Raw genomic sequence first — 12,762 nt, 5'->3', positions numbered from 1 at the left:
GGAGCTCGGCTGACAGGGGCTAACGTGGTTTCTGGGAGGGCAGCTAGGATGGCACGTGGAGCCGTCTCAGGGAGGGGACGGCAGGTGTGGTTCGGCAGATGTCCATGTGGCCTTGAGCCGCGATGGAGGGGACACAGCCATCTATCTTTGGTAACTGGTCCTGACTCCAGGGTGGCCTCTTATGTGGGTGGGATGGTACAGATTTCACTGGAGATTGCATGCGGGCACCACCCCTCTACCCTCTCCCCTACAGCAGGAAGGGCTCTGAGGTGCTGCAAGGGCCAGGGCATCTATTTGGCCCATTTCTCAGGCCAAGGCTCCCCTGCGTGGTGGCCTGGCCAGCAGGCGGCCTGACTGCCAGGCGGCTAGCAAAGCAGGCCAGAGTATTGCTGCTTCCCACACAACTGGAATGGAGCGGGATGAAAGCAGGCCTCCCTCTCTCCACTTGGCTGGGGTGTGGCTCCCTTGGCCTCCCGGCTGCACCTTACCTTCGGGGCTCACTGCTGCATGAAGATTCAAGAGACTCAGAATCACCCAGGCTCGGCATCTGTGATGGCTGACAAGAGACCACAGCTCTTTCACCCTGTGGAAGCCAGACAGTCAAGGGCCTCCAACCTGTTCAAACACACGCCCCTTCTTTTGAACGCACGCTTTCAGAATCATGGTGAGGGCACTGCCACCGCCGATTGGCCTCTGTCAACAGTCAGCTTGGGAGGACTCTACGGCTTAGCTCTCCTGCTCCATTGACCCAACAGGCAGCTGCTGGGCAGTGAGCCAGGGGTGGGGTCATTTATCTAGAGTCTCTGAATAGGTGTTCCTGTCCGGATTCAGCTGAGTATTGTCACACAGCACCCGCCTTCCCCACGCCCTGCCCACAGTCTAAGGCAGAAAGGTGACCCATTCACACTGTTAGGTAAAGAGTTTGCAGAAACTTCCAGGAGGAGGTAGAGGCACGGGGCTCTTGAGGCCTGGCAGAGATGCACGTGCGCAAGGTGGAGACTCCCGACTGGCAGCTAGTGCCTTTGACCTGCGCTGGAGACGGCAGTGCACTCTAACCCAGCCAGAGGAAAAGGCTCCCAGCACTTGACCCTGCTTTCTGCACCCACGGCCCAACTGCAGCCTCAGGGGAGATGCTGGCAATGGCTTCTGAGCAGCAAAACCACATTGCTAAGATTTGCTGAGGGCCTACGATGTGCCAGGTAAGCAAGAGGCCATTCTGAAAACATTACCCTCTAACACAGCCACCCTGCAAGGGTGTTTTACAAATGTGGAAACCAAGGCTTTGAGAGGTTTGGACACACGTCCAAGGCCACATAGCTAGACAATGGCGATCTGTCTGGCTCTAAAAAGAGAGAGATTCCGAGGTCCTTCCTGAGACCAAACTGCCATACGCAAAGTGCTCTGAGCCTGCTGGCCGGTGGAGAACTGGAAGGCAGAGCGTGAAGGAGAAGAGTCGCCCCAGCGCGCACACTGCGCCACTCTGCCCAACTCCAGCCTCTGCGCCCATAGCCTCATCAGTCCTGAAGGCAGCAGGGAACGAACGGGGTGCTGGGCTGGGCCCCGAAGGGACACTCCAGACCCCTTAAGAGCTTTCTTCCCCTAAATCTCAAATATTAAAGCAGCAAAGGAGGCGGCTCTCAGAGGCAGTTGGTCTTGAGGGAGGAGGGAAATCTGGGGAGCTGGCTGGCTGGCAGGCAAGTAGGAGCAGGCCAGAAACCAGCCCAGCTGGACTACAGACACCGCCTGAGCTCCTCTCCTGGCCCGTCCCCAGCGTCTGCAAAGTCCACAGCTCAGCCTAGGAAGCCACCTTGTGTAAGAAAGCAAACTCCATTCCCTTGAGTTGGGACTTCCCACCAAGCACCCAGGTGTCCTCCGGGAGACAAAGGGCATTGTGGCGGCCAGGTGACAAAAACACCCCCGGGGCTGGCAGTTCCCAGTCTTCTTCTTCTCCTCTGTGGGGACCGGGTGGGCGCAACAATGGGACAGGAAGTCACACGCAACAGGCAGCCCCGGGGGCATTTGTCAACAGCTGGGTCGGGATCCTGTTCTTCCTCCAGCCCCTGTTATCTGGCACTGCCACTTCCTTTGTCTGTCCCCCATCCCTGGCTCACTCCTTCTTGGACGCTGGACAGATGCCCACCCTCGCTGGCCATCCAGGGCCAGCTAACTCAAGCCTGTGGGGGAAGAGGCCCTGAGTAGTTGAGAGCGAGCCGCCCAAGTCACGCTGGGCAGGAGGTGCTGATGGAGACGGTTCCCAGGGTCTTTCTCTCTCCCCCGGGAGGCGGGAGGGAGGCCTCACCCCCCTCCGCTGACACTGTGAATTCACTGCATTCTTATCGTTGGACCTCCCTGCCCGAGCTCAGATTTGCCTCTTCCTAGCTGTGACCTCTAGGAAGCCCCTCTTACCCTCTCAAGGCCTCAGTGTGCTCTTCTGTAAATGGGAGTGGAAACGGCTTCCTCTGAGACCTTGTGAAGATCTGCTAGAGAGTTGTGTGTTTAAAGTGCTTTATAAACTGTAAAGATTTGTCCAGATGCTTCTAACCCACGCAAATATAAATCAGGTCATATCACTCCCATGCTTAACACTCAATGATGGCAGCCCGTCTTGTGCAGGCACTGTGGCCAAACCAGCAAGTGAGGGGCCAGGGGCACGGCTACACCACTAAATTCAGAGTGCTTGCTTGACTTGCTGTTCGGTCTTTGAACCAATGGGTGGATGAAATCCAGTTTTTAGAGTTCTTTGAGATTCTTGGGTTGTGGGTTGTGATAAATCCAAAGTCTGTACATATCTCTGTTCAAAACTGTCTTCACTGCATTAAACCTTTGGACCATCTGGTCTACCTCATCTTCTCTGTCATTTGCTTGGTTCCCTGGCTACAGTCAGGGGTTCGTTAAGAGGGAATCAAGGGCAGCGACTGAAGGAGGTATATATGAGAGGGAAAGAAAACATGCACTTTGAGTAGATGTGATTTTTAAATTCACCATTGTTTTCGGTTATTTATGCATTAAACATGATTTAGTTATTTGAGTCCCTCCACAGGTTTATGAAAACAGTAATTACACTGATAATCGCAGCCATCACATATGAAGAGCTTACTCTGTGCTAAATCCTTTCAATGGATTACCTCATTTGATCCCTACAAAACCTATGTAAGTAGATCAAGCCATTTTCCATTAAAAGCTGGGGAAACTGAGGCCTGAGAAATTAACTTGCCCATAGTTACACAGCTAGTAAACAAGAGAGCAGAGACCCCACAGATGGTCTTTCTGACTCCAAAGTCCAACCTTTAGGCTCTATAGCCTATCTCACTAACCAAACAAAATATTTAACTGCCTACTCTGTGCCAGGGAATGTTCTATGTGCTGGAGTCACAGTGGTAACACTGGAGGGGGCAGAAAAGGAAGTAAAAGGAAGTAAACAAATTCACAGACAAGGTAACTTCAGACAGAGGAGGGTGCTCAGAAGAAAATAAAAAGCAGATAAGAGGATGGAGAATGACTGGGGGTAGGGGGGACAGCTCTCTGCGTGTACTGCAGACCACAGACGAGTCACTTCAGAGGTCACTGGATGCACCAGCCTGGGAGACACATGGAAACAAGTACTTAATTCACCCGATAGCTATTTTTATTTCTTTTGCTTCCATTTTGGGTAAGCAGATGGAAATTCAATGCACAAAAGGGGGGAGTGGAAAGAGAGGAAAGAGCTTAACATTGCAAATCTTCTTGAAATGGTATTTAAGGGAACCACAAGTCAGGAGCATAAAGCCACCAGTGCCATCATCTCTATTATTTGATAAGAAAACACTTTCGCAAGCCGAGCAAAAGATTAACGAGCCCACTTCTTCAGACTGAACGCGGGCGCCTCACATTTATGTAAAGTGCTCATCTGAGGGGAAACATCCCCCTCCTGCATCTGGACTGGAACAAAGAGAGGCCTCTCTTTGCTGTGTACTTCATGTGTGTTGGGGGCCCTGCCCCAGAACTTCGGGGGCCCCCCAGGAAGTAGGCACTGCTTAGATCGTCACTCTACACAGGAGGAAACTGTGGCTTGGAAGGTAAGGAGACATGTTCAGATCACACAGCTGGAGAAGGCGGCGCTGGTTTGACCCTCACGCACAGGCACCTCTAAGGATGCAGGTCTCCACGGGAAAACCACTCAAGCGCCACCTAGGACCATTTGCCTAGATAAACAACAACCACTGATGATTTAAAAAAAAAACCAAAAAAACCCACAACCTATCCTGTGTTTTAAAAATGTACATGAAATGTAGATTTCATGACATATTTCACATGTCGTGAAATATGCACTTTGAAGCAACAAAGTCCCTCTGCGACTTCTGCTGCCGATGTCACCCCACCTGTCCCAGTGTCCTGTGGCTGTTCTTTAAGGCCCAGTTAAAACCCCAGTCTGTTCTGACACTACCTCCTCAAAGACTCCAGTCTTCTCCAAGATCCTCTGGGCTATGAGGATGAGGATGAAGATGAAGAAGATGATGACTGACACATACTGTGTGCCAGGCACTGTGCTTTGCGTATATTAAACTCAACCCCCATGACACCCCTATGAGGTCGGCACTGTCAGTCCTGTGTGAAGAAGAAACTGAGGCACAGAGGCTAAACGACCGAGGCCACCAGCTTGTACACGGCAGAGCTGGGATTGAATCCCAGCCGGTATCAGGGCCTGAGGGCTGACCTAATGCGGTATCGTACAACCAAGCTTCTTCTCACGTTGTCTGGTGGTGTGTGCTCATTTCCCACCCCCCCGTCTTGTTTTTGCCTCTCTTATTAGGCAGGAGACTCGATCACACAAGGCACTCCATAATTCCCTTATATCCCTTCCCTGCTGATCAACAGAAGTGCAGTGAGAAAGGTGAGTTAATTAGTGAAGCACTTAAGACGGTATCTGTCACTTAATGTGCGCTGTATAATTAGCAGGAGTGTTTGTAAGCAGGAGTAATATTAGGAGTTGCATTATTAACTATTATTATTGGTAGTGGCACTGGTTATATTGGCAATAGCAATAGTAGTAGTGGTAACTGTATTAGCTGTAGTCGTATTACTAACCCAGATGCTGCTTGAGAACCACACTTTAATGCCACGTGGTCTCGGCATAGGCTATCCCTTCTGCCTGATACTAATCATCTTAGTAGCTAATACTGAGCACTTACTGCGTCCAGGTACCATTCTAAAAGTGCTACCTACGTTAACTCATCAGCGCTCGCCTTACGGGGGTTGGTGAAGACTAAATGTTAGTTGTCCACAGAACCAGGGCTCTGGAGAGACTGACAGGTCGAAGGATCTAAAATGAGAGAGTGACAAGTTTGATCTCAAATGCGCATCTTTGAATCGCAGTTTTCCCCTCAGATCATGCTCTGCTGGCTGAGAAACAGAACACCAGATGTTTCTAGGTTCCATCCCAAGTCAGATGCTCTTCCTGGCTCAGTGTCCTGAACACCAGCAGGCCCCCAGCCCTCAGACTGAGCTTCCCTCCATGACGGGGCACCGTGCAGGGCTGGGGAGAGGGAAGCAAGGGGGCCAGGGCCTGAAGCTTGAGCAGATGGGCTGGTTTGTGGACAAGGAGGCCACCTTCGTTTCCAGTATTCCCAGATATTCCTCAAGGATCTATCTGGCTTTTCTGCTACTGCTGGCAGCACCGTTCGGTGAGTCTGAGCACCCCAGCTCCCGAGGTTCTGAGGCAGAAAATCAGATCACCCTCTGTCTGTCTCAGCCCCCTCTGCATCTCTAGCCGTATCTGTCTCCCTCCGTGTGCCCTGCTGGATGATGTTCTCCTCCAGCAATTTGCTGGCAAGCCGGCAGACCTCCCCCTGCTCCTGCATGTCTACACAGCCTTCCTCCCCACTTCCCCAAACCCCTCATTCCCAGGAGGACGATGTCCTCTGCCCGGATGCTACGTCAGCTGCCCACCCCTCTGCCTCCAGGCATGACGAGCAAGGACCACATTTAGCCAGATGTGGCTGTCCATTCTCCTCCAGACCATGGGGGAAGAGGCTCCGCCCATCTCCCTGGGTAACCCTGGATCTCTGACAGCAAGTTCTTTCACTTTCTGAGCTCAGTCCTGGGTGATGACATGCCCGGCAGGGGAGCAGCTGTGATTAATCCTGTGTTTGAGATCCTGCTGGTGCCTGTGATGCAAAGCTGCCAGCAAGAAAGGGATCCTGGGAGGGTGCAGGGAGGCTCCAGCTGCGGGGCTCTCCCAGGGCAGAGGAGAGGCAGGTGGGGCTGGAATGGCCCCAGAGACAGTGGCCCCACGGGCCATCACCCACCCAGATTATCTCAGAGCTTTAGGACTGGGTCTCAGCAGCTGGGTGGGAAAGCTGCAGCCTGGCATGGTGAAGGGCGAGGGCTTTCAGGTCAGAGAGACCTGATTTGAATCCTCGCCCAGATACTCAGCAGCTAGGTGCCCCGTGGCCGCGTGCCCTCATCTGTAAAACGCAGGTAATGCTCACACGCACCTTGCTGATTCGTTGTGGAGCGCAAAAGAAACAGAAGTCGGTAGAGCTGCCCTTTGAAAGGAAGAGCTGGGTCCTTTCACCATGTGGCATCTCACTCGCCCTCCCTGATGGTCGCTCAGCCCTGTTTTACAGACGAGGAGCCTGAGGCATGGAGGGGCCTGTGCGGGAGGCTGGATGGGAGCCCAGGCCCCTGCCTGTGCTCTTTTTCCCTGCTGCTGCCCGGCTCACTGCGGAAGCACGTTCGACTGCCTTCCCGGGCCTCGCAAAGCTCCTGCTGCTTCTGCAACTCCCTCCTCCCTCTAAACCCAGAGCAGGAGGCCCTGGGGAGAACGGTCCTCACCGAGAGATACGGAGGCCCCACTGACCAGCGCCGACGCAGCTCACGGCGCAGCAGGATGAGCTTCACACAGAGGGTTGAACGCATGTCCCGCCTGCCCTTTGACCACACTTGTGGTCACACGCAACCCCCGTGGGAGGGAAGGAGGGTACTTTCTTCAAAGGGGAAATCTATAAGCACAGACTGGAGTGGCACCGTCAGTGGTGCCACGGGCCCAACCCAAAAAGCCGCCAAACTGAGCTCCTTAGCCCAGGTAGGCGAGGTCGTGGAAGAGGTCCCTTAATCCCCATGGGCCCAGACATCCCCAAACCATCAAATCCCCAAGCGGAAAGCCTCCAGGCTACAACCCCACCATCATACCCGAAATCAGAGGTGCTGTCCAATTCTGGTTGGAGGACCTGACCCCCCATGTCCCAGACATGGGACAGAGGGAGGAACTTCAAGGGCATGAAGTGGGGGAGGGGAGAGAAAGAGACAGACAGACATCCCCAGACTCACAAAAGCAAAGCTTTGTCACCCTGCAGCCCTGGCAAATGCTGGCTCCTTGGTGCACAGGAGAGAAGGTTTCGCCCAGGGCTCTGCTGAGGGTATTGGAGCGGCCGTGCCTCGTGGGGACATGTGGCCCAGCCTGCAATGGAAAGGCCAGCCAGGCTCTCCAAGGCCTGCAGGGCCTGCCCTGTCACAGTGCGTCCAAGCACGGCAGCCAGGAACCGGGCCACCAGACAGCTGCAGGACTGTCTGTCCCTCCGGGTATTTTTAACGTGTCCTCCTTTTAGTGCCCAAATCTGAAATTTGGGGATTCTTTTTTCCTGACGGTGGTTCCAATTTTCCACGTGTCTGACACTCACTTGAAACGATTCACGGAAAAATGCTTTTGCAACCGACTTCTCTGTGCCACAGACAGTGTGGTTTGTAAATAGGGAGATACCTAAACACATACTCGTGTGTATGTTGTCACTCAAGCTCAGCCATCTCAATCACACACAGACAAGCAGCTCGTGTAGCACAGAAACCCTGATGTCATCCTGTTTTAGAGTGTCAGGGGCTGGGAATCCCCCCAGGAGGAAAGCCAGAGGGTGGCCCACAAAGACATCCAAGGGGTTCCAGGCACAGTGTCCACAGATGAGCAACTCCCTGGCCAGCACCACAGCCAGTAGCTACGGTCACAGCCGGAGGGCCAAGCAGCCCAGCCTGGGGCAGCAGGTCCCAGAAAGGCTCCTTGTCCTCCTTTCCCAGCCACCTTTGCTTGGGTAACCCAGCCTCAGGCTCAGTCTAGCACCCTTGGGGCCCTCACCACTAACAAGCAAACCTCCCCTCCCCATCCCCACCCCCTCCAGATGTTTTCTTGGCCTTTTCTCCCTCCCAGCCAGCTCTGGCAACCACAACAATTTCTCCACAAAACAGAAACAGCTGGGGCATAGAGCCTGTGCTCTGGCCCCATCTCCCTGCTGGATGCTTCCTTCAGGAAACCCGGGGCCTCCACCTGCTGCCTTCTTGCTCTGTGTCAGGCCCCACCTGCATTCACTGTCCAGCTCCCCAAGAAATAAGACAACGATGGTCTAATAATGATACCGATGATAATAACAGCAGTGGTAGCATCTACGGGGAATCTACTTTGTGTGTGTACTGGGCCACTATTGCTTCATGTCTCTTGTAATGACAGACAGTATGGTACAGAGGTTATGAGCAGAGCCTATGTGGCCTTGGCAACTTAATGAATCTCTCTGTGCCTCCACTTACCCATCTGTAAAATGGGGCTGAGAAGAGCACCTATTTCCTGGAAGTGTGTGCCCACATGTAAAGTGCTCAGCACGGTGCCTGTCATGTGGCAAATGTCCTGTAAACATCGCTGATCATCATCGAATCCTTAAAACTGCTTCATTACGGCCCCATGTTTATAGCTGAGGAAGCTGAGGCTCAGGGAGATTTGGAACCTTGCACAAAGGTCTCAAGGTTCATGAATGTCAAAGTTGCTGTGCCTGCCCAGGCCACCTGACTCCTGAGCCTCTGCATCCTTTGCTCCCAGCATTTGCCATATGTCCACAGGATTGCCAGTATTTTCACGACGGCTGTTTTTTAATGAGCTGGTGTGGGGATCTACCCTTGCATCTTTATCTTTTGTGACTGTGGGGGCCCTGGAGAGGTGGGCCTGGCTGTGAGGACCACAACACTGAGGAGACCCAATGCCTCCCAAAGGCAATGGGTGGCGGGGGGGCTGGGAAAGCAGTGTCACTCTCTGGATCAAGGTGTCAGGCCTCCCTCCTCTGTGATGGGGCACAGAGACCCCTGGGCTGCTCTCCCTCTCTCCTGGGCCCTGCTGTGAGGTGGAATGTATGCACCCAGGGCTTCCTAAACTGAAGCTGAGTCTCTCCCACTCCCTGGACCTTCAGTTACACAACCCTCGACCCCTGTCCATGAGTCGAGCCCGTGGACAGACCCTGCCTAGGGTGGCCATGTGGTGGCCTCCAAGTGAAGCTCCTGTTAGCATATATACTGGACAAATTATAAAAAAAACCATCTTCTCTGGGCAGAAAATTGAAAAAAGGTGGCCCTCTGAGTAGACCAAGTAGAATGGGCACCCTGTCCTCAGGCTGACACGGCTCCATGTGTGTCCCCCACTCATGCCCCTCATTGCGTCCCCTTGTGCAGTGTACAACCTGTATATCTGTTCTTAGCAGCCCTTTCCCCAGCTGGGAAAGGGCTGGGACCCCGTGGACAGCACTAGACTGGGGGCCGGCAGGCCCCGACCCTGGGGCTATTTACCCACTAACCTGCTGGAGATCAAATCATCTGCCAGAGCCATGATGTTCCCATCTATAAAATGAGTGAACAGGGCAAAATGTGCCTAAGAATTCCTAACAAGAATGATGATAACGGTGACATCATCATCATCAAAAGAGGTGACAGCCACCATTGATGGAGGGCCAGCTACCACCCAGACATTGTCCTAAGTGCTTTTTCTGAGAGCACTAGCTCACCTGATTCTTACTACCACCTTTCCAGGTAGGTGCGAATACCTCATTTTATAAAAGAGGCAACTGAATTTCCAAGAGCCCAGGTAGTAAATGCTAGAGCTGTGAGACAGAGGCCAAAGCCCACCTCCTGAGACTCAACGACCCCACACTACAACCGCCCAGGGTGAACAAATCCCACAGCACCCCAGGGACAGGCCTTCATCCGTCTGAGTTCGCAGCCGTCGCCCGTGTCAGGCCGCCTCCTTACAGGCACACAGGCCGGGGCCAGGGCTCTTTTTCCACCTTATCGGCCACTCGGTCAGTCAACACACATTGGGTCGCACGGTCCACCAGGCGTGCAGCCCAAGGCAGATCCCTACCGTTCGTTGTTCAGGGCCATCCTCGGGGGGTCCAGGTTGGGGTTCTCCATGGACTCCATCTGTGGACACCGCAGGAAGTAGTAGAGCGTGTGGAGGGCGTCAGGGGACCAGGTGATGGGCTGGGGTGGCTGGCGGGCCTGGCGGGCGGGGCTGGAGCCAGGACCCAGCGGGCGGCGCCCCTGCATGTGGTGCATGGCGCGGGAGACCAGGTCGCCTGGTGACGAGGGCAGGCGAGAAGGAGAGAAAAAGGAAAAGTCTGAGTTCATAAGCCCACGTTCTTCCAAGGATCCTGCTAGCTAGAGGAGCAGCTAAGCTGGCATGCCTAATTACTGTTTACCCAGAGGCAGCAGGTGGAGGTGGAAACTGTCACCCAGACACACGATAGCAATTTAGATCCCCTTTCACTTCCAGTCCTGCCTTAACAGTTGAACGAAACACTTGGTAGGACCCGGCCCCACCAGAACTTACGCTAATACGGTTTCTTTTCCAACATCCCCACTCCTTCCATCACCCCACGGCCCTTCCCCCAGCTCTGACCACAGGAATCTCCCTGGGCTTCTTTTCCCAACCTCCAATTCCTGTGCTAGGCTGCGTGCTGATTCTCCCCCGTGCTGTCTGGTGCAAAGTCCAGGTACTTCTGCAGAAAAGGGACCTTCCTCTCCACGGCCTCAGGGAAAACTCCCACCACCATCCATTATGCTTATTACGTGCTGAGTGTTCAATTTGCTAGAAATAGGATTTAATTTGATCCTTACAAGGCTGGGGCCCGAGTAGGATCCCCATTTTGCAGACGAAGACACTGAGGCTTATCCAGTAAGCAAACGTTTCCTGACACTATGCATTTCCCTGGTCACAGGGATGCCGCGGTGCCCAGTAAACGGTAGAGTCTAGATTTGAATCCAGGCCTGTGTGACTCCAAAGTCCATGAACTGAACTGGGACCCAGGCCGTGGCCTGCACTAATGAAGTCTGCAGGGTCCTCAGGTCCCCATATCCTGTGCTGTGTTTCTTCCCCAGTTGAGTCTTTTCAATTCCCCACCAGCCCAGGGCAGGAAACGTCCCATCATTGTGTGAGGCCACAATGCTGAGAAAGGATGGGTGAAATGGCCCCAGGCACCTGCGGGCCCCTCTTTCTAGGAAAAGTGGCGCCTTCCATTCTTCTCAGGCCTGAGAACTCAGGGGGGTGTCCCCTGTGGGTCAGCTTGCTCCTTAGAGATAACCGCTTGGAGAGAAAGCCTCTGGATGAGGCTGAGCTCAAGGAGGGAGAAACGAGCAGGTTTTATTATGGCAGGTGAAGTGTTGTTCAACGTTCGACAGGACCAATTCATTCACTTATTCCATTAACCTCCCCTACAGAGCCTCTGGGTCTGGGACTCTATACCATGTGTCCCCGGAGCCCTGCACAACTTCTGTGGCACAACGGGTGCTCGGCAAACATTTGGACAATGAAAAAGTAGCCTTACACATTCATTTCATTTAAGATACAACTTCTGGTGGGGCTTGACTTGAGCTCGTTAGCTGCCAAGTTCTCCCATGACAGCCACAGCTGCAACGCTTGTTTCCAAGCAGGGACAATGACAGCCCTGGAATTAGGGATCTCCACTGGGAAAGAGCCCCCCATGCCACCCCCAGGTCCTCACTCCTCTCTACACAGCAGATCTGCCCATCCCGCAGCTGTAGCTCAGCTGCCTGGGTGCCTCCTGCCAGACCCCAGGGCCAAGAGGGCTGAGGGCACTGAGTTCCTGATGCCTGGTTCCCATCCCCCAAACTCTAATTTAATTGGTCTGGGGCAGGACCCAGGCGTCCGTATTTTGTAAAAGTTCCCTCAGTGAATCTAATCTCCAGTCAGGTTTGAGAATCACCAGGTAAGCGGATGAGCACATAGATTCTGGATTCAGACTTGCCTGGCTTCCAATCAGGTCTCTGCTATTTCTATCCTGTGTGCCTTACGTAAATTACTTATCAAACCCTTGGTTTCCTTACCTGTATAATGGAAATAATTGCTTCTAACCTAAAAATCCTGAGGATTCAAATAAATAACCAACATAAAGCACTTAACATCATGCTTGGCACAGAGTAAGTGCTTGGTAAAGTTAAATATATCACCATTATTGTTACTGTCTTTTGTTATTAAAGTTAAATATATCACCATTATTGTTACTGTCTTTTGTTATTAATCCTCTATCCTACAGGTCACCTCGTGGTACTCTTCCTTCCAGGACCTCTGCCTGCAGTCAAGCACTGCCCCGCATTTCCCAGGACAGGAGGAGTCCAGCCCTGCCCTCGGGCTCCTGGGTAGTAGAAACTGGCATCAACAACCCCAGGCCAAGCCGTCTCCCAGCAGCTAGTTGTACAGCTAAGTTGGCTGCAATAAGTTGAAACCTGGCTCCCGTTTCTCCAGGTCTAAATGTCATAACTGTTGGCATGACCACAGGACCACAAGGAGGAGAATTCAAAGAGTCCCCGACAGCATTGAAGAAATCTTGTTGAAATATCATTTCAAAGACTCGACAAGGTAGAAGTCTTTACCATTAATTATGTTTAAGATGGTTTCGTTGTTACTGGTGTAGAAGCCTTGGCAGCACATTTCCAGCTAGGATGCAGGCAAGAAAATCGAGG

General features: G+C 53.0%; 1 protein-coding gene across 3 annotated transcripts in view; it reads right to left on the bottom strand.

Moving 5' to 3' along the window:
- Positions 1-12,762, bottom strand: part of ABTB2 (ankyrin repeat and BTB domain containing 2) — a 182,234-nt gene that overhangs the window by 29,184 nt on the left and 140,288 nt on the right. For all 3 annotated transcript variants that reach the window (XM_067038025.1, XM_059069723.2, XM_067038026.1), the window contains one exon: positions 10,145-10,358. In XM_067038025.1, the coding sequence (XP_066894126.1) occupies positions 10,145-10,358 (214 nt within the window). The remainder of the gene's footprint in view (positions 1-10,144; positions 10,359-12,762) is intronic.

The sequence above is a fragment of the Kogia breviceps genome, chromosome 7 (assembly GCF_026419965.1).
Source record: "Kogia breviceps isolate mKogBre1 chromosome 7, mKogBre1 haplotype 1, whole genome shotgun sequence".
NCBI lineage: Eukaryota > Metazoa > Chordata > Mammalia > Artiodactyla > Physeteridae > Kogia > Kogia breviceps.
The sequence above is the reverse complement of the archived record's forward strand: the minus strand, read 5'-3'. Positions and strand labels throughout refer to the sequence as shown.